This window comes from Camelus bactrianus, chromosome 1 (assembly GCF_048773025.1).
Source record: "Camelus bactrianus isolate YW-2024 breed Bactrian camel chromosome 1, ASM4877302v1, whole genome shotgun sequence".
NCBI classification, from domain to species: Eukaryota; Metazoa; Chordata; class Mammalia; order Artiodactyla; family Camelidae; genus Camelus; species Camelus bactrianus.
The window spans coordinates 5,220,091-5,246,503 of NC_133539.1; the positions used below are offsets into that span (position 1 = coordinate 5,220,091).

A 26,413-nucleotide genomic window follows, 5' to 3' on the forward strand; every position below is an offset into this window, starting at 1 on the left:
TTTTAAATCTCTATTTTATTTATTTCCTCCTTGATCTTTATTATTTTCTTCCTTCTGCTGCTTTTTGGGGTTTTTGCTCTTCTTTTTCTAAATCTTTTAGCTGGTGGGTTAGATTGCTGATTTGAGATTGCTCTTCTTTTTTGAGGAAGGCCTGTATCGCTATAAACTTCCCTCGTAGCACTGCCTTTGCTGCATCCCATAAACTTTTTGTGGTTGTGTTTTCATTTTCATTTGTCTCAAGGTATTTTTTAATTTTGACTTTGATTTCATCATTGACCCATTGGGTTTTTTTTTTTAATAACATGTTGTTTAATCTCCATGCTTTCCTTTTTTTATCTTTTGTATCTCTGTAGTTGACTTCTAGTTTTATGGCATTGTGGTCAGTAAAGATGCTTGAGATCATTTCTATCTTCTTAAAATTGTTGAGGTTTCTTTTGTGCCCAAGTACATGATCAACCCTAGAAAATGTTCCATGTGCACTTGAAAAGAATGTATATCCTATTTTTGGGGGGTGTAATGCTCTGAAAATACCCACCAAATCTAATTTTTCTATTGTATTATTTAGATTCTCTGTTGCCTCATTTATCTTCTATCTGGAAGATCTGTGTAGTGATGTTAATGTGGTGTTAAAATCTCCAGCTATGATTGTATTCCCATCAATATCCCCCTTTATCTCTGTTAGTAATTGTTTTATGTATTTAGGTGCTCCTATATTGGGTGCATGTATGTTAACGAGTGCAATATCCTCATCTTGTATTACTCCTTTAATCATTATAAAATGTCCTTCTTTACCTTTCTTTATGGCCTTTGTTATAAAGTCTATTTTGTCTGAAATCAGTACTGCAACACCTGCTTTTTTGGCTTTTCAATTGCATGGAGTATCCTTTTCCATCCTTTCCCTCTCAGTCTATATGTGTCCTTCTCCCTAAAGTGGGTCTCTTGTATGCAGCCTATTGAAGGTTCTTGCTTTATTATCCAGTCTGCCACTCCATCCTGGCCCCCTCTCTGGACTTTTAAAAGATACTGTCTTCATCTTTTTCAGATAATGTCTAACTGTTTTTAACTTGGCTTGAATAGGAGTTCTCTGTTGCTGTGTAACAAATCACCTCACACTACTTATTATCTCACAGCTCTGCAGGCAAGAAGTCTGAATGTGCTGGACAGGGGTCTGCTAAGGACCTCACATCATTGTGAAGGTGCCAGCCAGGCTGGGCCCTTATCTAAAAGTTTTGGGAAAGAATCCACTTCCAGGTTCATCCAGGTTGTTGGCATGTCCTGTTCCTCAGAGCTGTAGGACTGAAGTCCCACTTCCACTCTGGCCATTTGCTGAAGATGCCCACCTTCCCTGACAGTGGCTGCCTCCATCCTTAAGCCAGTAGCAGCACGTTGTATTGCCCTCAATCTTGGCATCATTCTGACATCTCCTTCTGCCACCAGCCAGGAAAAACTCTCTGCTTTTAAAGGGCTCGTCTGATTAGACTGGACTCACCCAGATAATCTCCCTTTTCATTAACTCAAAGCCAATGATTAGTAACCTTAACTGTGTCTGCAAAACCCCTTTTTCCATGTAATGTAACATAATCATGGCTGTACTGTCTCATCATATTCACAGTCCTGGAGATTTGGGTGGGAGGTCCTGGAGGACCATTGTGGATTGTGTCGCACCACATCTTGTGAAGTTATTCATCATCTGGCTCCAAATGACCTAGCCTTGTCTTCGTCAGCTTGAGCTCCCATAACCATACCACAGCCTGGGTGGCTTAAAGAACAGATGTGTTTCTCACGGTTTTGGGGGCTGAAGTCCAAAATCAAAGCAGCAGCAGATTCGGTTCCTGGTGAGAGATTCTCTTTCTTGCTTTTCAGACAAATGCCTTCTTGGGCTTCTTGCTGTATCCTCACATGGTGGAGAGAGATGATCTCTCTTATGTCTCTTCAGATAAAGGCACTAATCGCATCAGGAGGGCTCCACCCTCACAACCTAGTCACCTCCCAAAGGTCCCAACTCGAAATGTCATCATGTTGGGGACTAGGGATTTGACTTGTGAATTTGGGCAGGAGGTTGGGGGGGACAACCATTCAGTCCACAGCCAGTCTTACCCCTTTGGACTCTGCTTCTACTGGGTTGAACAATATTTCTTTCCCCAATTCATCACGCTCCTGCTCACATCCAGCCTTTCCACACAATAGCTTTTCTCTCTGAAGCCCTCCTGCTCCTCCCATGAGGCTGGGTCTTACACAAGTCTCAGGTTAGATTTCACTTTCCCTGGAGAGCGTTCCTGGTCCCTCAAGAATATGTTAGGTACCCCATCTCCGTGCACCCACTGCACCCAGCATGAAGCTCACCAAAGCCCTTATCACTCTGCACTGGGAATGCCTGTCTCCAAACCATTTTCTTTAATAAAAAGTGAGTTCCAAGAGGGCAGGAACCCTGGCCCACAGTAAGTATTAGACAAAAATCTGATGAATTAATGTGGAGCAACTGTCAGTCGTAAACTGCTGGAAATCAAAGCATATACTTGCTTTAAAAATGTGTACCTCTGGCTCTAATTTGAATTCTAGGCTTTACAGTTGGAGTTAGAACTCCAGGATCAGTTTCCAGCTTTGCTATGGACTGAATGTTTGTGCCCCCTTCCCCCGGATTCTTCTTTTGAAGCCCTCTCTGTCTCTCTCCACCATGTGAAGATAGAACCAGGAAGCATGCCTCACCAGGAGCTCAATCTGCCAGCACCTTGATCTTGGACATCCCAGCCACCAGAGCTGTGAGCTATAAATTTCTCTTGTTTAAGTCACCCAGTCTATGGTATTTTTGCTACAGAAACCTGAGCAAGGACAGCTTTGGGCAAATTATTTAAAGTTTCTGAGCCTCTGAGTTGGATGGTTTTAACTTTGTGGTCTTTGCTTACACATTACAGGATCTGATATTTGATCTTACATGCTATGGTTTAATGTGAAATGAGTAGGAAATCCTTGTTCTGGTGTTGTCTCCTGTAGACATCAGATCCTGACTCAGTTTCATCATCTCTACAATAAGGAAGCTGGACCTGTGGAGCGCCAAGGTCCCTCTCCTGTCTGATACTCTTGACTTCTTACCCGAGATGAGCAGCATTACTAAAGGCATTACTGCTAAAAGCACCAATTAAAAGACTGTCTTAATGTAGATGCAGCCTGGTTCTCATCCCTGAACAGGAATCTAATTGTTAAGTTCCGATCTTCATCTCTACTGACAAAGGACAGCACCCTCCCCCAAAATCTTCAAGGCCACGATGCTGTTCAAACAACAAGAGAACAAATAGAAACATCTGTCCCCCCAGAGCTGGGAGTGGCCGCAGGCTCCTAATGAGAAGAGTGTTTTGTTGTGGTTCATGGACATCAGCCCTGAGGCACGAACATGCAGACTGGCACCACCTAGAACCTTAAGGGCCGCACTGGGTGTGTCGCCTCTGTGGTTTTCTGCCTAGCCGACTCCCTGCACCTACCTCACAGCTCTGCGTCATGGAACAGTACAGCTGTGTGAGGCCTTCGTCACAGCCAGGGACATTCCTGAGTTCAGTCACTGCTCTATGTGGACAGAGAAACTCAGGCCAGTGTGAAGGGAATTACTGCTGTCACAGTCCACTTCTCCTTTGGCTTCTTAATAATCTAATGCAGGTCACTTTGTCTGTTGTAAAGTGGGGTAATTCTAGTAGCGTTTCAAATAGGCATTAAATGAAACAGTATGTGTTAAGTCAATTACTAACATGTAGAGAATGCTTGTGATTAGTGGACCGTTTAAGCTGTTCAGGACATGGACTCATGGGCAGAAGAGGTAGAGGCTACTTAAGAAGTAATTTTTAAGAGGTAAGAGCAAGAGACAATCTCCTCCCAAAGACAGACCCACACCAGGCGCTCTGCCGTTTCTCTACTACAACGTTACCCCTTTGGCTTCTGCCCTTTGCCTGACGGTCTCCGTGGTGGACAGCCTCTCCTACTTGGCCTAGGTAGCGGTCTTTCCTTAGGGCAAGGCAGCCCACTCTCTAGTCCCTGTGGTTCTGATGAGACAGTATCAGCCACTGTCTATAACCCCTCAAGGCCACAAGGACGGGCCGCAGGTCAGGCATGGCCCCTCCTAACTCCTCCGCCCCCCTCCCCAGCAACACGGATTGGCCCCAGGCGTGGCCTGTGGCCAAAGAAGACAGTCAGAGGGCTCTGCAGGGACTGAACCACCAAAGCTAGGAAAGACGTTCCCTCCTTCTGTGGGCTGTGGCCCCCAGCGTCCATGCCTGTCACGGGCAGAGGGCATGATTCAGCAGGACCCAACAAGGTTATCTGCTAGCTGGAGACTGGGTCTTTAAGGTAAAATGAGTTTGTCAGCATGAGCCCTAATCCAGTATGGCAGGTGTCCTTACAAAGATTAGGACACAGGGAGAAGATGACCATCTACAAGCCAAGAGGCCTGAGAAGGAACCAAGGTTGCCAACACCTTGATCTAGAACTTTAAGCATCCAGAATGGAGAGCAAATACATTTCCGTGGTTTAAGTTGTCTAGTCTGTGGTGTTTGGTTCCTACAGCCGAGCAGACTAGGACACATGGAAAGAGGTCATTTGACTCAGACAGAGCAAGCAGCAATGGAGCAGAGGTCTGAGGTCTGAGGTCTGGGCCCGGGGATGCTCCAAACGCTGGCTGGCAAGGTTGGGAAGAAGAAGTGAAATCAGCAAAGGAGTCTAGGATGGAGAGGCCAAGAGGTGAGGTGAGGAGAGGGAATGCAGCCGAGTGTGCTGTCCTGGAAGCCTCGGGAGGGGAGCCCGAGGGAGGACAGCGGGCTCAGCGATGTCAGATGGCCCTGAGGGCTCCAGCCAATCGCAGGTGCCTGCCGGATGGAGGACGCGGGCCTCCACCAGAACTGTCGATGTGGAGGCCAGGTGAGGATGGGTGAGGCGAGGAAAGCTGTTCTTTGGAGACGTTTTCATACTAAGGGAAAGTAGAGAAAAGGGACAGGACTGGAAAAGGAGGGAGGTCCAGAAAGTCGTCTTTGAGTGGGAGATGAAAACATGTTTGTGTGCAGTGAGAATGTTCTAGAAAGGAGGGGGTGACTGGAGCTGCAGATGTAGGGGAAGGGACGATGCTGGGAGTGGGGTCTGGGAGGGGAGTGGCAGGTGGGACAGGACCGGCCTTTGAGGGAACCAGGGAAAGCCCCACGTTGTCATTGCAGGGAAGGCAAGGCCTGGCTGGAGGGTCATCCACTCTTTGAAGATGTCCCCTGCTCTGCCCACCGCCAGGCATCCACGCCCCCGACACACAGCCCTGCAGCCCCTCCCTGACCCTCCCACCTCTGTTCTGGGTCTGAGACGGGCCAGGATGCAGCCCACAGGGACCAGGGGTGAACGGTGACTTCAGGCCCGTAACAGCACAGGAATTGTGGCAGCCACACACTCAAGTCAGAGAAAGACACATCCATTTCAATCGCTTTATTTCCATTGAAATGACACTTTGAAAGATCACGAATCCAAGCCTTTGAGATGAGTTACCACAAAGATTCTAAAGGTACAATTACATCAATTCATGGGGCTTGATTTCTTAAACTTAAATGAGAGCTTTTGAAAAATATAAATATACCTGAGAGAAAGACAATTCCACAGGGCACCTGCCTCCTAACACCTGAGCTTGGTGCCTGACGGGAGGCCTCACCGGCCCCACTCACCCGGGCTCTCCCCACCAAACACCCTGCCAGGGTCAGCATTTCTGTGCTTCTGAAACTCAAAGGAAACAGGAGCTCTCCATCTCTTACAAAGATAAGCATGTCAGCATATTTTTCTAAGCATATACAATCAAAGTCAAATTTAAAAAATATTTTCCCAAACTCAAAATAAATACAGAAAACATCAATGTGGGATAAAAAAAAAAAAAAAGATTGTCCAGTTTACCACCTTACATTGCCGACTTTTCAAGAAGAGCCCATTTACCAGCTCTATCTACAACTTAGAATTAAACGTAATTAAGTGCATTATGCTACGGTAATAATTTAATTTTGATTAAAGATAAATACCATTATTAATAAATTATAAATAAAAACATATGCCTACTCCCAAAATATGACATTAGAATCTAGTAAATTCCCCTAAAACACAAGGACACAATGTTTTCAAATGTCATTCTGTAGTTTATTTCTTTTCTTTTAGGAAAACAGAGTGTCCTCGGTTGGCATTAAGTAGTTTCCAGTCATGAAGATGGAAATCCAGACAGCCAGATTTGTCTTGTTGTCTCATTTGACCAGGTGGAAAATAAATCAATTCTCCCCATCTGATATAGTCCCAAATTAACTAAGAGTATCACTACTTCTTTGGTTTGTCTCTTTGTCTGGGAACTAAAGCACTGGGCCCTTGAAGACCTTGCGCTGACTTCCCGCTAGCGTGCGAGGCACGAGCCCACGGCCAGGCTGGGGGGCCGTCACCCTGGCCACCTGGACCTGCCCGCGTGGGCACGGGCTTCTTAAACCAGAGGGTGGAGGTAGCAGAGTGGACAGACGAAGCAGAGTACTGGTGCAGCAAGCACTACCTTTGGCTCTTGTTTCTGCTTGTATTTAAGGTTGACTGTGCCTGGTAAGAAAGGAATTCATTTTTTTTAATTAATTAAAAAAAATTTTTTGTCTGTCCGTTTTCCAATTGGCAGGCACGAAGACACAAGGCTTCTCCCCCATCCCCTGTGCCCGCCCAGCCTTCATGGCTCTTTGCCCCAAAAGGGTGGTTGGGGGAGGGGGGAGGGGGAGGGAGGGGGAGAGGGCAGGCAGCTTCACGGCTCAGTTTCAGGGCAAATCTGGGAACAAAGCCTCTTTTCCTGATGGTCATACTTTCAAACCAGGAAGATCGAGGAACCCCTAAGTTCCCACAAGCTACAAATCCTTCCATCAAATTCAAAACAGAGAAATGTGAGCACGTTTCCTATCCCCAGACACAGAATTGAGAGTTTGTTTCCAAGACACCTCAGATCAAGTTCACATAGAGATTTTTGGATCAGGTAGAATCAACAGAAACAAAAATAAGTGGTAATAATAATCGATAAGAGAGACTTCAGGAACTAATGTTTGAAGGGACCCGCAGTTCACTTAATCCTCTGCTTAGTCAGACAGCCCAGCACTAGGCCCGAATACCTAACCTGGCAGCTGATCACCAAGCACCCGCTCCCCGCCAGACACACGCCAGGCGCCTGGGCGGAGGGCGGAGACGCCCGGGAGAAGTTAACAATCAGGAAATTGCTGAAATGTCAGTCCTGATAAGACAAATGCTAAAATTCTTCTTAAAAAAATAATGAGAAAACAAATACTTTCAAATGGGACGCACACAGAAAAGGTAAACATCTCATCCATGTTGAAAACGAGGCGCACGGCAGCCGTTACAGTCAAGCAGGCTTGTTAATTATTGGCCCTGTTACAGAGCCACCCGCTGTCCACGGGGAGAGCGGCCGGGCGCCACCACGCTGGCCTTTCCCCGGTCAGCCGGGGCGCGACGCGGGCGCGGTGCAGACCGCTCTCAACAGCAGCGTGAGCACGGCCTGGTTTCTGAGAAGTACATCCATATCCAGTAAGCTGTCCGATCTCTTTCACTTTATTTCACTCTTTCTAAACTTCCTGCCTGAAAGTTGGAGTTCAGGAACATCTCGGAACAAGGAGACGGCGGTCCATTCCCGCAACCCGTGTTCCCGCCTCACCAGGCACAGTGCACGGCCCATGCTTGCTGTGTAACAGGCGGCAGGTGAGACCTCTCAGGCTCCACCCTGCTGCCCCGAAGGCTGAGAGCCCCAGGGCACCTGCTCTTCACAACCCACGTGAGCAAAGTCACCTTGATCTCCTCACTGCCCTTCCTGGACTCCGGGGGAGGGCAGGTAACATAGAGAAACCAGCTCTCCCCGAGTGTGGTGCCTCTGTGTAGAGCCGTGGATCACACCTTCACACACACACACAAACACACACACACACACACACACACACACACTGATAGAAGCCAATGCCTGGAGTGTTAAACCCACAGTCTTTCGAGAAATGGCTTGTCTTGCAAGGGCTTTAGGTAGAGAGAGGTGGAAAGTGGGCTGGACTGGACGGGAGGGGCTCATGTTCCTGTGAACAGAAAATGTTGCCAGACGTATCAGTAAACAAAAGATGCCGCGGCCATCAAGTCATCAGCCACTACCATCCCCCCTCAGCAGTGAGCAGAAGGAACTCAGGATGCAGACAAGCAGGCAGCCCCGCCTCTGCTGCCACCCCCAGCGGTGCCCCCTGAGGGGACGCAGGGTGTGGACGAACAGGACACGGGCCCTGGGCAGCTAAGGTGCACATCAAAGGGGTGATTTCAATGAGCTCAGAACTTTGCACCTTCTCATACATAGAAAAGCGCTAAACTATTTAACTTGAGATGTCTGGTTTAATTAACAGGAATCTTTTGATGTTCTGACTGCCTGGTCTTTGTTATAAAAATGCCTATATATCCTGGCTCCTCCCCTACCTCTTTCGGAACAGTCCCTCAAAGCAATCTGAGAGGCTGTCATCCTGGGCTTAAGTCTTAAGTCCTGAGAAATGTCGGCCAAATAAAACATAACTCTCAACTTTCAGGTTGTACATTTTATTTCAGTTGGCATTCTGAAGCCAGGAACTTGTTGGAGCTGTCAGATGGAGAACTTGAATGAACTCAAGATGGGGCTGGTCAGGACAAGTTGGAGGACCCAGCTAAACAGGAGGTTCTGGGGGACTTCACAGATGACAAAGGGTCAAGTCTCAGAGGGTCAAAGAGGACAGGGAAGGAGCAGATAGAGATGCAGTCAACACTTGGGAAACAAGTGATGGCAAGTGGGAGAAAGACAAGATGGCAGACCCCGTGGGCGGCTGGGCAGGGCCAGCCCTGAGCTTCCGGTGGGGAACCCAGGAGGCTTTGGAGTCCCTAAGCGCCATGGGAGGACTCACCAACCACACCCTGGTGAAGGGCAAGGCATTGAAGGTCCAGGGTTGGGGGTGGTCTCTGCCACATCTGAGCCTCCCTGGTCAGACAGTGAGTCACTCTGAACGTCAGATTTCTCAACTCAAAACTAGGAGGTTAATTATAATGAGAGGAGCTATTTTGAGGACTCAAGGGCACATCAGGTGTGGAAATGGTCTACGGTGTTTGTCAACAGAGAAGGCTCTGAACAAACACTTCTTTCAGTTGTCAACACATCGTCTTCTTGACAAGGTGTGTCTGCAGAACTCAATGGCCGTGAACCTCAGCTTGACCCTCATTCCTGACGTCCTATAAAACGGATTGAGCATATTTGCCCAGTGAATGAATAAATAAGAGAATGAATGGCTGACACGAGCTTTCTGATGCTGGTTTCCAATCCTGGAGAAGCCGCTAATGGAAGGACTTGGCAAAGTGACTCCATTTTCCTGAGCCTGAGCCTGGGTTTTCTCACCTGGAGAAAGGAGGCTGCTTTTTAAAGTGCAGAAAATCTCTAAGGCACCTCCAGCTCCATTTGTTTTTTTAACCTGTTCAGTTCGTCACACTTACTGAATTAACCGAGTCTAGAAACACTGGGATCTGAGATTTTGAAGGCCATGAAGGTAATAACTTCTGCTAGAGTGCCAGGGAAGATTACAAGAAGATAACGGAGCAGGAGCTGAAATGAAGTCTTAAAGACTCACCCCAAAGATCTCTTGATTTGCCTGCAGATCACTATAAACATGCCACTACAGTGAGCACCACAATTCACAGACCAAACCTCGCCAATCATCAGGACGCACTCACATTATCAAGCAATTTACACACATTGTCTCAAACCACACAATAACCCTGTGAGGTGGGAATGACTATGGTCCCATTTTTCAGATGAAACAACTGGGGGAAAGGTAATTTGCTTATAGAGGGAGGGAGGAAGGTAGAATTCAAACCCTGGCAGCCCAACAACAGAGTAACCACACTCAGTAGGATCAAAGAACTCTCATAAAAATTCATTCACTGTGTTTTAAAAGTATATGATGCTAGCCTTTAGGGGTAATTGGAGCTGTGCTGGGGTGCCCAGCAGAAGCTGGGATCCCTGGTCTGACCTCTGAAACAGCCCACAGCTTATGGACAGGAGGACAGAGTCCCCTGGGGCGATCACCCAGCTTCTCTGGGTCTCTGAGTTTCCTAATCAGGTCTGCTTTAAAAAAAAAAAAATTACTCCGGAGGTAAAGTGGAGGACAGGTTGGAAGGTGACATGACCCGATCTGTGAGGCCAATTAGGAGTATGTGGCCTGAGGCCAGCTGAGCCTAGGTGGTGGCCTGGACCGAGGTGACAATGCTGGCCACGGAGGAAAGGGGCCAAACCCACAGGAATCAGCAACCGTCAGGCAAGGCAGCACCGAAGCAAGGCAGAGGGAAGTCACAGAGCTGAAGGGACTGACAGTGACAGTGCTTCCTGAGACCGGAAGCCCCAGGGGAGACCGGGCTTGGGGGCAGGAGGAGCTGAGTCTGGTTCCAGCTGCGCATTTCAGACACGCACCTGTTGGGGTTCCAGGAACAGAGGCTACTCGGGCTGCTGGCTCGAGACACGGAGCTCAAGTGTAGGAAAGGGGGCCTGACAGGTTTTGCTGGTTTGTGTGTTTCCTTCCTGCCTTTTTACAGAGCGCTACATGGTCACAACGGTGTGTTTGAAGACAAATAGGAAGTAAGTACATTTAGCTCAAAACAAGACTAAGGAAAAGGCAGTTCTGCCCCATGGATGTAGCATCAGGCCAAGGGCCAGGAGCCGCTCCGAGTGCTGGGCTGAAGCTTGAACTCTGCCAGTTCTGGTTTTCATGCCGAAACGAAAGGGGTGGGACCAGAGCCCTAAAACCCCTGTACGTTCAGAAACACAGCAATTCTCCCTTCATCTGAACCTGTTTTCTCACCTTTCATTCCAGCTGTCCTCATCTACAGAAATGAGGACCGTGACCCCGGGCCAGACACACCTTGGCAGCAGGAAAAGAAGAGTGAGAGGGTCTTGGGGTTTCCAGGGCCCGTCATTTTTGGGGTGAGACCCTCAGTCCATGAGGTCAGGCTGAGAACCTTGGGACATGGGATGAGGCTGAGAACTCTGGTCTGTGGGGTCAGAAGGAGAACCCCAGTCCTGGGGTCAAGGTAAGAACCCGTATCAGAGAAAGTGGTTAACCTCAGAGCATAACAGGAAGTAAGGGCAGACTGACTTTGCATTCTATGTGAAGAGATGTTTTTAAGAATATAATGTGTGCAGGACGTTTCAGGGCACCTAAGGCTTCTGCAAAAGAGTTCAATGACTGGGCTTGCAGGAAAGGGGCCGGAGTTTTAGGATAATTCCATCAGACCTGTGTGCAAAATGCAACCTCCAAAGAGGCGCTGTGACACTAGGGTCTCCACCCAAACGACTGATGTGACTCCTCTTAGGTGTCTTTGAGACTGGACGGCAGGGTAACACTGTCCAGTTATTAAACAAAAGGGAAGGACTGCAGTTTGTAAAGTTAAAATGTTGGGCAATTTGCTGCCACATTCAAGCAGTTTATTCCATGCCACTGTATATACAGTTTCTTAGGTCAACAAGGACATGTTCAACTAAACTTTACTTTTCTATTATTAAACATAGTCCTTGAAGGCTTGTTTATCAGGGAAATTGCCTCCTAAACCAGGGCCCAGCTTTCAGCTGCTAAATCCCTTCAGTGAGGTCAAAATAGACCCATAAGGTGACACCCTTCCTGGGTAACCATGGACCATCCACACTCCTGACACTCAGGCTGCCCAGATCCCGGGACACCAAGCAGTGGCCCCCAAGTCCAGAATTCACTTGCACAGCTCAAGAAAGCTGGCATTGCTCCGTAGCTCCAGTTTTAAAAAATAACCTCGAATATTGGCATGGCGTGGTTTTTCACGTCCCAAGGATGCATACGTATGGAGTTACTTCTACCCAGAAGACAACTGGACTGAAGTCATTCTCATGATCCTGATCTACTTCTGGACAACATGGTTTATTGCTGTCATTCTCCTGGGACTAAAAGCCGGATATGGTTGAGGAAAAGAGGCAGGTGTCAAGAATCATGAAAACAGACGGACGTGGTGGGTGGGAGGAGGTCAGCCGTGCGGGGGTTGGAGGACAGGCACATTATAGGGGTCTATCCATTTCTCAGTGCGTGAGGTTTTCCATTCTAGAAAAAGGGGGGGTGGGTCAAGAAGCCCTGCCATACAGCAGTGCTAGGGTTTCAGGTCCCAGTTTTCAGCAGAAGGGGGATTTCAGGATCCCACTTACTGATTTGTAGAGGAACTGTATGTTGTAACCACAGTGTTGGCTGCGTTTTAAATATCCTTCCCCTTTCTGCCACAGTTCACCTCTTCCCCTCTAAAACCACCTTCCATAAAGGTCACTTCAGTTGCATTCAACAGATCTTTACTGAGCGTCTATCGTGTGCCAGGAACTGTGCTAAGAATTTGAGTAAATCAAGAAGACAATAGAGCCCCATTCCTGCACAAGCTTTTGTTCAAGTGAGATGAACTATAAACAGTCAATGAAACAGACACATTACAATAAATAGACATTGTATACTCTGTTGGAAAGTGATGAGTGCAATGATCACAGGGCAAGAGGACACAGGGTTGGGCGATGCGATTCCACAGAAGGTGATCAGGGTTGGTCTCATCAAGAAGGAGAGAGCTGACCAAAGACTTGAAGAGGCAAAGGAGTGGGCCATGAGACTGAGAAATAGGGCGACCCTAGCAGAGGGAACAGTCCATGCAAAGGCCCTGAGGCGGGCAGAGCATGCCTGGGGTGTCCCAGGAAGAGTCGGGGAGAGGGTCATCCCAAGTTCAGGTTTGAGTTTGCTCACTGCGTGGTGTCAGGCAGGCTGTGGAGTACACGAGATTGAAGAGCAAGAGAGAGCTCTGGGCTGGAGATAGCCAGGCACCATCAGCAGGACAGAGGGTATTTTAAACCTTGGGGCTGGATGAGACCACCAGAGTAAACCAGGGAAGCAGGCGGTCAAGGCCAAGCGCTGGGCGCCCCGTTCTTGGATGCAGAGCGAGGCGGTGGAACAAGCAAAGGAGCGGCCTGCAAGTGGAAGGACCAAGAGCACCAGGTGTCCTGGAACCGGGGACCAGAGCGCTAAGATGGGGGCGGGGCGTCGCGGGTCCTCAGTGCCCTCAGTGAGACCCGTCTGGGGGACTCAAGCACCAGAAACTGATGAGGGGGGGTTGCAGACAGACCAGGAGACAAATTTGGGCCGACAAATATGGAAAATCCTCTTGTGGGGCAAACAAAGCAAAGGGAGCAGAAGCAGGGCAGTGCGGGAAAGGATTCTTAAGACGGTTTGGAAGGTGGAAAGCGACGGCCCGCCTATGCGCACGCGGGGTGTCCAGCCGAGGGGAGATGGACGGCGAGGGCGAGAGCGAGGCCCGGGCAGGAGTCTTGCTCTCGCAGAGGTAAGATGAGCTGGGGACGAAGCCCCAAAGCGGAGGGGCTGGTGCCATAGGAGCCCCAGTGGTTCCTTCCTACAGGAGGGGGAGGTTCAGATGCTGGAGGGTGGGCAAGCGTGGCGGTGGGAGACTGAGGAAGGGCCAGATGTGCAGCCTACGTGCCAAGGCAGTGGGCGCTTGCATCCCTGGGATGCTCCCTGCGCCCCTCGAGCCAGCTCAGGGCCAGGGGCCGCAGCCCTGTGTGCGCCCACCGCGCACGGTGCCCCCCAGCTTGTCTTCACATCCTATTCCTGCTACTTTTCAGCTACATAACGCTGGGCCAGCCGTTCTTGCTCGCTTCCTCTACCTCGGGTTCCTCGCCTGTAAAGCAGGGAAAGTGGTCGTCACCTCCCCGGTGGAGCCGTCGTGAGTACTGAAGGAGGTAACGCTGGGAAAGCCCTATCTCAGGGCCTGGCCAACAGCACCATCTCTCAGCAGCACTCCTCCCTGGAGGCCTATGAGACAAGCCACTGTGCCACCAGCCAACTCCTCTCCTCTCCCACTCCGAAACTCACGTTGGGTGTTACCGGAAAAGCTTTGCCTCCTAATTCACGCCTCCCCAGTTTCTTGCTCCCACACACAGGCAAGACTGTGTCCTGGAAGACGACTCCCTCTGGAACCTGCAGTCCATGACAAATAACTAGTGAGGTCCTGGGCAAGTCTCTGGGTCTCTTTGAGCTTTTTTTTCACCCTATGTAAAGGCAGGATGGCAGGAGCTCAAAGACCCCTTCAAGTTCTGTAGTCACAAGGTAATTTTTCCCTAAAGGGAAAAAAAAAACTTCATTACATAAAGAGACTAGACGGGGAAAAAACGTGTTTTGCAGAAAACCCTTTAAGAACATATAGAGGTTGTGGGGGAAACTGAGCCTGTGCTCAGGGCTCCCTATGGCTGTGGGGTTTGGACGGATGCTGAAAAGACGGACCCTGAGCTAGCCACATCTCAACTACCCATCCCAGTGGCCACATGGACAAGCATACCAGACAAGGTGGACATAAACGCACGACCCAGCCCTACTGCCAGACAAACCTTTCACTCTCAAGACCCATCATTGTTTCCAAAATCCGAGGCAGCCAGTCCTACGAGGGGTGTGGCACTGGCAATATCTGGCTTCAAAAGAGAAACTTACGCCCTGATTTTCCCACCTGAGAAGGTGGCTTTTCTGAACATGACCCGAGCATGTTCACAGCAGCCAGGATAAGGAAACACATCTCCCAAGAAGCAGCTCCATCCAGACTCAAGAAATACCCTGAAAACTAGGGTGCCAGACCTCGTTTTGCAGTTCAACATCGCCATGAACATTTTGCAGCAAACATCTCTTCCTGAGTTTGGGTAAGGGCTTCGTCCAGCACTTACAAGCCACATGAGGTCCTGGCTTGGAGTGCTGGTAAAGTCCAGTCCTGTAAAGTGAAAAGTAAGAACCGGTCATCCAATGACCGGGAGCAAGATGGCTTTGCACATCACATGACAGTGACGGGCAGAGGTGCCTCCTTTCTACACCACCCTGTAGAACAAGCTAGTACAAACCTCTGGAGACGAGTATCAAAGGGTAAACTCCACACCACAAAACTCAGCTGTTTCCTGGCCATCTGAGAAATTCAAAGAAGCTGAGCTGGGATGAGGTTTGGGGTATGGACACAGGGAGACTCCCTCCGGGACCAGACCTCATTCAGTTTTCAGTGTCCCAGGGGGTTCTTGAGCGTATCTTGATTTGAATCCACCTGAATTCCCAAAAAAGCTCCCAGAATCCTTCACATATGGTGACAACTGCCCCTCAGTCCACACTTGGAGACCTGGAGTGCAGACCAAGGGCATGTGGAGTGAACAGGCAAACAGGCGGGGCTGCCAAGATGGCTGGGGGAAGATGCCACACTCTTGGGGTCTCAGCAGAGGGACCAAGAAGTCTGTACCATGGGCCAAGCCTCATAGTAATTTCTGAGCCAAAACTATAAAAACTGATTTCTGTCTAGAGCTGGGTGTTTCTTCGGGGATGAGCTGCAGCCACTGTAGGGGTATCTTCCAGGATGCGCTTTGCAAGGAGTGGAGTGCCAGGCTGCCAACAGGCTCTCAGGTTAACTGGACCCATCGAAGTGAATGAAGGCAGTTGGCGGTGCATCTGTCCACCCCAGTGTCCATACTAAAAGCACAGGGATGGGAGTTGAGGCGGAGGGGACCCTAGAAAGGGCCTGATGGATGCCAGCAACTAGACTGCCCTCAGCCTTCCTCACCACCATCCTCTCCCAGGGAGGCAGCACCGGGGCAGAGAGGGCTGAGTTGGCGGCTGCTGCCTGGATGCTGACAGCACTGGATTCTCGTCCCTGCTCCAGTGTCTGTCGGTCCTACGCCTTGGCACAGGTTCCGGTTCCTCTCGAAGCTGCTGTTTCCTTCTGGGTAATATGGGGATGGTACCACCTGCCACCTCTGGAGGATGCTGACCCCTGAAAGGAGACCACGCAGGTGTCCACCAGACACAGTGCAACAGGTAGGTACTCAAGAGGTGCTGTCTGTTATCGCTCAGGGCGCCAAGTGGGGGTTCCTCAGCCGTGTGGTTCAGGCGTCCGCTCCGGCCCCCTCTTCTTCTGCCTCCTCCTTCCTCACTCCCTCCCTGCCCCCTGAGGAGTCTTAGCAACACCACCCAAGATCTTTCAAAAACCATCACCAGGAGTTGTCCGAAGCGTGTCCAGATGTGCCTGGGGCTCCCCTCAGCTATGTGGACATTCTTCTTCCCAGGAACTTTCCAGAGCCTGCCAATACTTCAGGATATCTTGAGGCTTGATATGATGACAGGCCACGATCCTCTTATAACGGCACGTGGTGAAGGGTAACCCATTGGGGAAGAAAGTCTGCTCAGAATGAAGTTCCTCCAGTTTGATTTTCAGTTTTTCCAGGCAGAGCCCCACAAAGACATCTTCGAGCTTAATGAACGGGACGCTCTCAGCCACATTGTACACCTGACTCGCCACATCGCTGGAGAAGACGTAGCCGGTGCCGGAGCAAAAGGGTGGGTACTTGTCCCACGGATATTCCTGTTTACTCACAAACCACTTACTGTACCTACTCCTAATGGGAAATTCGTTCAGTTTTAAGTAGCCAGTGAAAAACCGACTTGTCCTGTTTCTCTTGAGAAGCAGCTCGGTCAGATAGTAGACGTTAATAAACATGTCGGTGTCTGTTTTCATCACGAAAGCGGCCTGGGGACAGAGGCGATGGACCCACTCTAAGCCCATCATGGTCTTCAGAGTCAGATTGAAATAAACGTCCAAGAAGTCCTTCTGGACAACATCGCGGTGCTGCTGGATCTCCTGGGCCACTTTTTTCGAGATGTCCTTATCGGGCGTGGTTCCCAAGAGGAAGAATGTTTTTATTTGTTTTCCCATCACGGTCTGTTCTCTTCCCCATGTGTCCCGGATGATCATGCGAGCGTATGCCTGTTCGGGGGACGAAGTCACCAGCAGGACAAGGAAGGGGGGATCCTGCCTGCAGTCTGTATCTGGGAGCTGAAGGAAGTTCCCACTTTCTTTCTTGAAAACAAATGAATCTTCTTCAAAAGGATTCAGAGTGTACGGGCTAAGATACAGACAAAGGACTCCCAGGACCACCAGGGAAACATAAATCCACCTCATCTTCACACAAGCCATCTGAAAGGAACAAAGTCAAACAGTCAGACCTCGAAAGCAGGAGGGCAAGTTTAGCTTTCCCCGGGGAGGCTGAGATGGGGAAAGAGATCCATGTTTCACGGCTCATGTTTTGAAAACTCTGGAATCTCACTGCACCCAGAAGTGGAGTGCTGTGGTCCCACACTGAGGCAGCATCTTTCCCTCCACGGTGGGAGATCAGGACTACAGGGAACTGGGCACTGGTCCTGGTTCCAGAGCTGGCCAGCCTTCACCCATGGGAGCGTCAGATTCCTAATCTAGAAGGATACGGAAGCACATCACTAAGTTCTGCCAGTGCTGCCTGGACTGACTCCACAATGGCATCCAGCTGGAGAGCCTGCAAGGCTGGAAACCAGGCTTTCTAGCTCTAAAGGATGGGCCATTGGCAATCTTCTCTAATTGATTTAAGCACCATTTCATCACTCCCAGAGAGATGCAAGACCAGTTTTCAGATGCGCCACAACTGCCTTTGAATTCCATTCCTGCTGGCAGTAGCTGTTTTTTGTTTTGGTTTGGTTTTTAGGTTTCTTTTTATAATCTCCTGATTCTTTCATCTTCTGCTCACCCATCTCTTTTATTCTCGACAAATCCAGGATCATCCACATCAGCCTTATAACATTAAGAAAGCAAATAACTCACTCTTTCTTGGGTGAGATGAACCTCTGTTTTGAAAACTAAGCCAAAGGGTAGATTCCAAGAGGAAATTCCTTCCAAAGAGCTGTCAGCGTACGATGTCCGGCACTATCAGCTTCTGGGCTTGGTTTGTTTACCAAAAAAAAAAAAAAAGATGATTCTCTTCCTCAGGAAACCCTATAAGGAAAAACAAAAAAGAATAGTGTTGCTCCAGTCACTCATGCCTCACCAGCAGCTCTTCACCATTTGTTGGGCTGAAGCATTTGCTGTAGGACCAATGCCCTACGTACCTATGAGAAGTTGAATCTCAGCCTCACTTTTCTTATCTGTAAAATGGGTATGATCAAGACAAACCCCACCACATGGTTCACCTGTCAACAATAATAATAACAGCATGAGAATATCTGAGAATCTCTTTGGCCTAATGGGTTAGGACAACACCCAGAGCTTTTTAAGGAGACCTGTAATCATAAGTCAATCACAGTCCAACTTCTCATATTGATAACTTAGCTTCTCTACATAACAGAGTCTGTAGCTGATGCTTAAAGAACCTAACACAGGAAAGAAACCCATCAATTCTCAACTCAGTGTCCGTTTTCAGAATGTTACCCTGAGCGAGAGGACAGAGGGGCCAGCACGAAAAGAAAGTGGCCAAGTGAAATGAAGAAAGGGTTGGTTACTTTGATGGCAAAAGAGGACCTCGAAATTTCACCAAGTGGAAAACTGTTCCAAATTCATTCCCCACAAGAGAAATGGAACAAGGATGGAGCTTTGCAGAACTAGCCGACTCTCTGGAGGCTGACTCAGGCCAGCTCCTGTTCTGGGCGCCCCGTGGGATGCCTGACCAGCTGGAGCCCCCACCAACTTCAGAGGAATCACCGCCATAAGCAAAGGGACTTTGAGGGTGCGTCTTAGCCTGCAGGGTGCCAAGAATTCTACCCCTTTCTTTGCGAGCTTGTTTACTGAAGGGCTCAGATGCGTGGTGTATCTTGGCGGTGGGGAGGAGGGGAAGCAGGGGCAGGGGGCAGGGGTAAAGGGAACCAAACTGCATTTTTTCCCACAATACATTTGCGAGAGAAACTTAAGAGCCAACGCAGAAAAAAGATGCAATTATTTCTCTGTTCTATTTTGCTTCCTTCCCTGGATGAGTTGGCTTTCCCTCAGCAGCTGGCTCAGCAGTAAAGCTTGGCTCTCATCCCCTCTCCTGTGCCTCTTCCTGGGATCCTTCGCATGAATGAATCTCAGTCCCCAGGAGGGGATGCTCGGCTCAGCCACGGCTCTGGTCTCTAGCCGGGCGCCAAACGGCATGCAGGAGGCCGAGCAAACACCACGCCCCGCGGCCAGACTGGCCAGAGCTCCCTGGGGCCGCTCGCTTTCATGTGCGGTTGGAACAAATTTCCTACCTACCGTGCAGTGACCAAGAAACACTCTCCGCAGCTGGTACCTGGGAATCCCCACTACAAAGCATTTGCATCTTTGACTGAGTCTATATGCTGTGACACAGGACCAGGGACTCCAGCTTCTGCTAAAGGACCTACGGTTACAAGGCCTGGAGACAAAGGCATCCCGAAGTCCACATCCCCGAGGGCTGGAAAGCCAGAGGGGGAAGGTCTGGAAAGTTAAGTTCAAGAGGGTTGGTGGGGGTGGCTTCCCAGATCTGAAGGGAAAGATCTGGAGCGGACAGCAATGATCCACTCTGAGGCCAGAGAGAGCACAAAAAGCCAGTCACAAAAGAGAACCAGTGTCTTTTTTTTTGTCATACAATTTTTTTAATTATATAAATGTTGGGTTTTTAATTGGATCAGTTTATGAAACATTGTTTCATTGCATAATTCTTTATAACTTAGTACCTATTTATATAAAAGCTTTGATTTAATTTAATAATATAATGATAGATAATCACTTTTATTATATTACTAATTAAATATTTAATATTATAAATAATAAAAAATCTGTTCAATGTCAACATTCATTAATATAGTAAACATTTTAATCATAAACTTGCTTTCATGGTTACATAACATACATTTATATTAAAGTATTCTGTGTATCTATAATTTATTTGATTGCCTCTTGATTTCTCCCTCTGCATCTAGCAGTATGTTTTGAAATCATTAAGTAACCTAGGGCTTGAGTAATGTTGGTCAGACCAGGCATTTGTTCAGTAAATGAAGTTTCAAGTTCTCTCTTTTCTCTCTCTTGGGCTTGTAGCCTCCTAAAGCTGTATTTGAGGCGGGCTGGTTTGTCTTCTGTTTCAGGTTTTAGCCACCTGAAGTCGTGTCTTCCGTTCCTCTCTCAGGCGGGTCAGAAGACAGCAGGGAGGCCCTGTGTCTGCAGGGACCTTGCCCTAGGATGAGCCCTTCCCCCTTTATTTTTCCCCCAAAATCTTTCAGAATGGCGGGTTGGCTGGTATTTCTAGGCCACTTAACTTTTCTTTTTTCATTTTCTTTTCCTTTTGCATCTCCTGTCCATCCCCAGCCATCGTTTGTCTGTTTTTTTCTCCTTTTGCATGTTGACCTGATAAGCTCTTCACAGTCCTAAGTGGTCCCTGCGGTGGGCAGGATCCTGATCTTGTGGCTATTTGGTTTAAGGAGGAGATTGAGCGGGCTGGTAGGTCACCACACCTAAAAGTGCCTGAGGATGTGAGCTGGGAGACGTGTGGTCAAAACTGAGCTGAGAAACCTCCCTGGGGCTTTAGCGGGTGGGATCAACTGCTCCTTGTTTATTTCTTACTAAGTATTGAGTCACAGGTCTCCAAGGGTGGGATGGAGGACAACAGCAAAGTAAGTGACCACAAGGAGACCTGCCTTTGAAACAGGACACGCTGGGGTCATTCTCTTTGAGGATGGTGACCTGTGCTGTGGGGGCCAGCAGATCCCAGATCTCACAGGGACAAAGGCCTGGGGCCCTTCCAGATAAGGCGGAGTGAACTCTTTAGGACTGGCTAATCTGAATAATTTTGGCGGGCCTTGAACTAAAGAGGTGCCCTTAGTTGCCTGGCACCTGGCCCTGGGAAGATTGAGACAGAGGAATATTCTCCTGGGGCCCCAGGGCCACAGAGAGGAAGGGTGGCTTCAGATGGGTTCCCATGCGCGTAAAGCCCTGCTTCCGGCTGGGCACTTTGTTACCTCTAAGAACTGGCTAGCTCTTCTCCCCAGCCAGAAAGGTTTTTTAAGATGTCAAAACATCATAATATACAGAAAATTAAAAATAGGATTAGTATCACCCCAGGAAGTAAAGTCCAGGGTTGGCTTATTCCGTAAACTCTGAAACAGTATCGGCTTATTTAAAACATCAGCTGGCCAGATACGGAAGGCAGGCTCCTTGGTCACAGGGTGAGGTTGCTGTAAGGGTGCTTCAGTATTTCACTGATTGTTAAATCAGGACCTGCTCCAGTTTCCAACACGAATCAGCTTAAGATGCTGCAGTTCTCTGTGGAAGCTGGGGAAGAGCTACAAACCCTCCACAAACATTTTTAGACCACGACTCCTTCCAACACAGTTCATAAACCCAAACATATGGGAGTCCAGGGGAAATCAACTATGCTGACATAAATTCATCAAAATATTTTTTATAGTGTGCCCGAGCAATATTCTGTGCCAGAATGCCCTTTTTCAGCTCTGTATCTGATAATAATTTCTAGCTTCATGTTGAATAATTATCTTAATTTTGAAGGCAGCATGAGTTTCGCCCATATTTGAGAGTGTCCACAATGACTATTATGTTGTGAAAATACCAATGAATCTTCTTGGAGACAAGATCACAGGCTCTTCTCCCGAGCGGGTCAGTGCCTTTTAGGGGGTAAATTGTGCCCCCACCCTCCAAATTCAAACGTTGGAGTCCTGACCCCCAGTACCGAGGAATATGACCTTATTTGGAGAGAGTGTCTTTACTAAGTTACAAGGAGGTCACTTAGAGGGGGCCCTAATCGAGTTGTGACTGGTGTTCTCATTAAAAGAGGGCATTTGGACACAAGTGAGCACACAGGGAGAACGCCACGTGGAGACGGAGGCAGAGGTCGGGGTGATGCTTCCACAGGCCGAGGAGCCTCAAGGATGCCAGCAGCCCCCAGAAGCTGGGGGAGAGCCTGGGACAGACTCTCCCTCGCAGCCTCAGAAGGAACCGGCCCTGCGCACACCGTGACCTCCAACTTCTGGCCTCTAGACTGTGAGGGAATAAACATCTGTTGTCTGTCTATGGCCACACCGCCGGATCTGGGTCGCGTCTGGTCGGAAGGCCTCAGCCTGTGGTCCTCTGCTACCACAGCCCCAGGAAATTAACACAGCGCCCATATTCATGATGGAAGAAAGCACTGCATTTCAATTAAAGGCTCATGTAAACAATAACGTAATTCTTTTCCCATCCGAGATGCCAGCCCTCACAGTACTAGTCCTGCTCTGGTGCTCGGGGTCACCTGCTTACCTGCAGACGGGCTCATACACCTGAGCCGAGGGATGGTCACACCTCAAAACTAGCGACAGTGACTCCAGGAGAGGGAAGATGGCATCGTGGATGTTTGAGGCCATGGGTGAGATCACCGTCCCATTTGCAGTCGCTTTAAGGTTTTTGCTGTTGCTTTTATCCGACTTCCCCTCTGGGACCTGGGAGTCAGGGCTGAGGTGGACTGGAACCTTTGTGAGCTGCACATTTTCACCACATTTTTTTTCTAAAATATGTTTTTCAATTTTATGGGAAAAAAAGTGGTGATGGTAGCTGACAGGTGTTTTTTCTTTTTTTTTTAATATTCCTACTTACCGAAATAAACCGTCCACTCTGTCAACCCCTCTCCTGTTTAAAACATGTTCTAAGCCGTCTAGCCCGGCTCCTGTGGCCGCTCAGCTGAGCCCCCCAGGTGGTATCCTTGGGCTGTGACCATTCACACCACCTGCCTTTGACACTGTGGGTCGTCACCGAGCCAGTGGCCGAGGTCTGCACACAGAGGCGTTTAGGGGGCGCCTGCGACCTCCTCTTTCGTCAGGAGGGAATTTGAAATTCCCAGCCACATGAGGAATAGTGGCTTTCACTGCCTCTCCCATCACCTCATCAGCTCAGGCCAGAACCGTGGACAAAAATCCCATTCATCATGTACCTTTCATGCTGCCGAAGGCCGGAGGAAATTATGCTGGGGAAGTGTCCCCACTGGCATGGTCTCGGGGGCAGCCTGCGCCCGTCTTTGGAGGCTGACCAGCTAAGACAGGAGCACGTCGCACTGGGAGAGCTTTCGTAACAGGCCCTGGCTGTCAGGGGGGAGAGAGCACTGCGCCCTCATCCCAGACCCTTTTCCGGCCCCGGAAAACCTCTTCTGGGCACCTCCTCTGTGGCAGGCCGGGGTCCAGGTGCCCGCAGTCCAAGGATGAAGGAGACAAACTTTGGAGGGGTTTGCAGCCTGCAGGACGAGCTGTGGCACAACCCAGCAAGGAGGTGTGTGATCCTGGCAGACCCTCCCTGAGCAAACCGCAGTCAGGCTCCTCTGAACCCCCTTCTCGGCGAAGCCTCAGCCTTGGGCTCCCATGTCATCTATGCATCAGCCAATTTCAGCAAGAACCCTGCAAAGTGGGTCTCGCCAGAACCCCCCACCCATGATATCTGATCAAACGCCTCATCCCCCCAGGCTTGGTGTCTGATCACCCTGGGCTGCCTTCAGCCAGAATCTCGTCAAGTTCAGTTTAGCCAGAATCCCCCAACCCCTGATGTCTCTTCCCAGTGATTTCCCATCCGCTGATCCCCCAACCTGGCCCTTGGCTACAAATCCCCCGTGTCTGGGCTGTATTCAGAGCTGAGCCCAGCTCTACACCGAGGTCTCATTTCCCCTGATAGTACTGGAGTAAAATCTGCTTCTGCCACTGTAGCTGTGGTCCAGCTCTGGCTTTACTCAGACAGGGTGGAAGAGAGAACAGAGGTCCCCCTGAGGATGTTCAGGGTGGCTGCCCTGGGGAGGCACACGGGCAGAGGCAGGAATCTAGAAAAGCCTGGTGGGTTCCAGAAACAGGCAGCAGGCGTTGGGGGGAAGCTTGGAAGTGAGGCTGGAGGCCGGCAGGGCAGCTCGGCGTGGCCTGGAGGAGCATGGGAGGAGCCTGGCTTTTATGAGGACATCAGTGGTCGGTCCGCAGGGGTCTAGGCTTTAGGGACTGCTAAGTCTGGGGCCCAAGGGGGCCTCTCTCCTCCATCCCTAATACAACAGAGAAGCCTCCTGCTGACTTTGAGTATGGTAGCTCCCATTAAACCAAGCACTGGGGAAGCAGAGCCCAGAGATTCATACCAGTGACCATCAATCTCAGAATCAATGACTTCTGAGCTTTAGGAAGGCATTCTAGGGGTTGACATTGAAGCACGTCAGGCTGTCATAACAAAATGCCATAGACAAAGAGGCTTAAACCACCGACATTTACTTTCTCACAGTGCTGGAGGCTGGGAGTCAGAAACCAGGCTGCCAGGGTTCTGGCGAGAGCCCTCGTCCGGCAGGGGTGAAGAGATGGGGGGAGAGAGGGGGAGAGAGAGACAGAGAGACAGAGGCAGGGCGAGTGCATTAAATCTAAATCCAATTACCCCACAAAAGGCCCAACTCCACACACTATCAAATACATATGGGTTGGGGGGGGGACAAAATTCAGTCCACAGCAGGGACCACCTCCCAACATTGCCAGGGCACCGACTCTCTGATAGGCAGTACTGGTCACTGTGAATGTTCCCGGGGTCTCCTTGGATTTCCCTCAGTCACGTAAACTGCTGCGCAGAGGGAAGCACCGCCCTTTTCCAGGCCATCGGTGTGCTTCTCCCTGCGAAGCTCTATTTCTGGGCCGTCTGTCTCTTCTTCTGTCCCAGAGATGGAGAAGAGCGCCCCACCGGACCTCAAGATTCGAACTCCGACAGTAAGACAGAGATGGGAGTGGGGGGGGGGGGGGTCTGTGCTCTGTTCAGCTTCCGGACCCTTGCTCTGCAATCTACCCTCTGCTGAAGCCTTGTTTACAAAAACACAAACAAAAACCCAAAAAAGTGTCTTTACGTGCAGCTCCCAATTCTTAAGAAACCAAGAGCACAACTCAAAGTATTTTGAAACCGGATTCTTTTAAACCTCTGAAGCATTCTTTCCTGAATAGCCCAAATAGCACTGAACAATTTCAACTTTACTAAACAGTTTCATCCACAGTGTCAAAAGGAACAAAAACTTGTGCTCATAGACTTAAGAAGGCCAGTCTACCATGGGCTTAAAAATAATAAGCTTCTGACTACTTCAATAAGCCAAGAATTGGGGCTTTTTTTCTAGCCAAAAATGGAACAAAACAAATTAATAATAGACCAGAAAAGCATAGAGCAGATTGTCACAAACATGGTTGCTGATTATTCTGTGTAAAAACCAGGTTAGAAAAACCTGAAAGTTTGGGGAAAACTCTTTGATTGTCTGGGCCTGGTGACATAAAGGAAAGATAACGTTTTTTAGCCCCATAGAAGTCACTTTGAAAACAAGCACAAGCGGTTCCTCCCTAAGAACCCCTTCTCCCTGATTATTCTGGGCGCTGGCGGTCTAAGTGACAGGGCCACAGAAGCTTGGGTGCTTGAGTCAGGTCTCAAGACAGAATCTGAGAGTGACAGGAATTCAGCATGCAAACCACCAGCAGGGAAGAAAAATAATTAAAATAAAGGAGGGTGATCACTCCGGAAACATGGCCTGTCCAGCCTTCAGTTTCTAGGACCTGCCCTGAACGAGAGGCCGTGGGAACAGCAGGGAGCATTCAGGTGGGGCAGTGCTGTCTGTAACGCACCCTAACTCCCTATGGCTTGAACTTTCATTTCTTGACAAACGAGCTCAGCCGATCTTCAACAGGACCATCCACCCGTCCACGAGTTCCTCATCCATCAGCCCACGTCGTGTAGTCTCTGTTCTGGCTGACTTCCCTTCTGCTTCTGCTCTCAGGCCACACTTGTTCCCTTTCAGATCCTTAAATAGACTCTCTCCTTCCCTCCTGTACAAATGTCCTGCTTTGTGCGCGTTTCCCCTCCCCCTCCCCCCGCACCCCACTCCTGCTGCGTCCCCCTTGCAGCCGGGATCCTTCACTCCCCGTGCCACTCACCGGATGCTATGTTATCAGTTTTATCCATGGGATTTTATCATTTCTTTGTGCAAACCTTGGGCGACCGCCCACCCTTCCCACTGGTCAGTAACTCCAAAAAGACACAGCAGGGGCCACTTTCTGTGTTTTCCACCGTTGTCGCAGCTGCTGACTCGTAGTATTTGACACAAAGAAGCCCAAAGGAAAGATGTGAATGAACCAACAGAGAAGTTGCCCAGGTCTCCAAAAGCTAAACGGTGCTTCTTTGTAACTGGGATACAGTTCCTGACCTGAAAACGAGCGCTTGGTTTCTGCGGCCTCTCCTGAGGATGAAACAGGTTTGCAAAATTTTTCAGCACGTTAGGTATTTCGGCTTTATGTGCCTTTCAAACAACTTCATTTACTGCTCAGAAGAAGTAGAACCTGGCTTATTTCAATGGAAGAGGAAGAAGTGACATTAAGGCTTTCACCCGCCACCGTTCACACGGGGGAGGCTGATGGGCTACTAGAGGCAAAGCGTGGGGTGTTTGGGTAACGCTCAGAAACCCCTGTCAGGATGCTTTAGCATGAAGGGGAACAAAAAGCCGTGCAGAGAAGAAAGATGGGGGGCTAACGGTCCCCACGGTACAAGTTGCAGCCTCTGCCCT

At 49.3% G+C, this 26,413-nt stretch overlaps 1 protein-coding gene across 9 annotated transcripts in view; it reads right to left on the reverse strand.

Moving 5' to 3' along the window:
• Positions 1–26,413, reverse strand: part of B3GALT5 (beta-1,3-galactosyltransferase 5) — an 86,802-nt gene that overhangs the window by 40,724 nt on the left and 19,665 nt on the right. For 5 of the 9 annotated variants that reach the window (XM_045506818.2, XM_074352709.1, XM_074352866.1 and 2 more), the window contains 2 exons: positions 17,725–17,895; positions 5,431–17,067 (listed from right to left, as the gene is read on the reverse strand). The exons of 2 other annotated variants lie outside the window; for them this stretch is intronic. In XM_045506818.2, coding sequence (XP_045362774.1) covers positions 16,132–17,067 — 936 coding nt within the window. In that variant the 5' untranslated portion in view covers positions 17,725–17,895 and the 3' untranslated portion in view covers positions 5,431–16,131. 2 more of the 9 variants (XR_006720147.2, XM_074352950.1) reach the window with 2 other exon arrangements.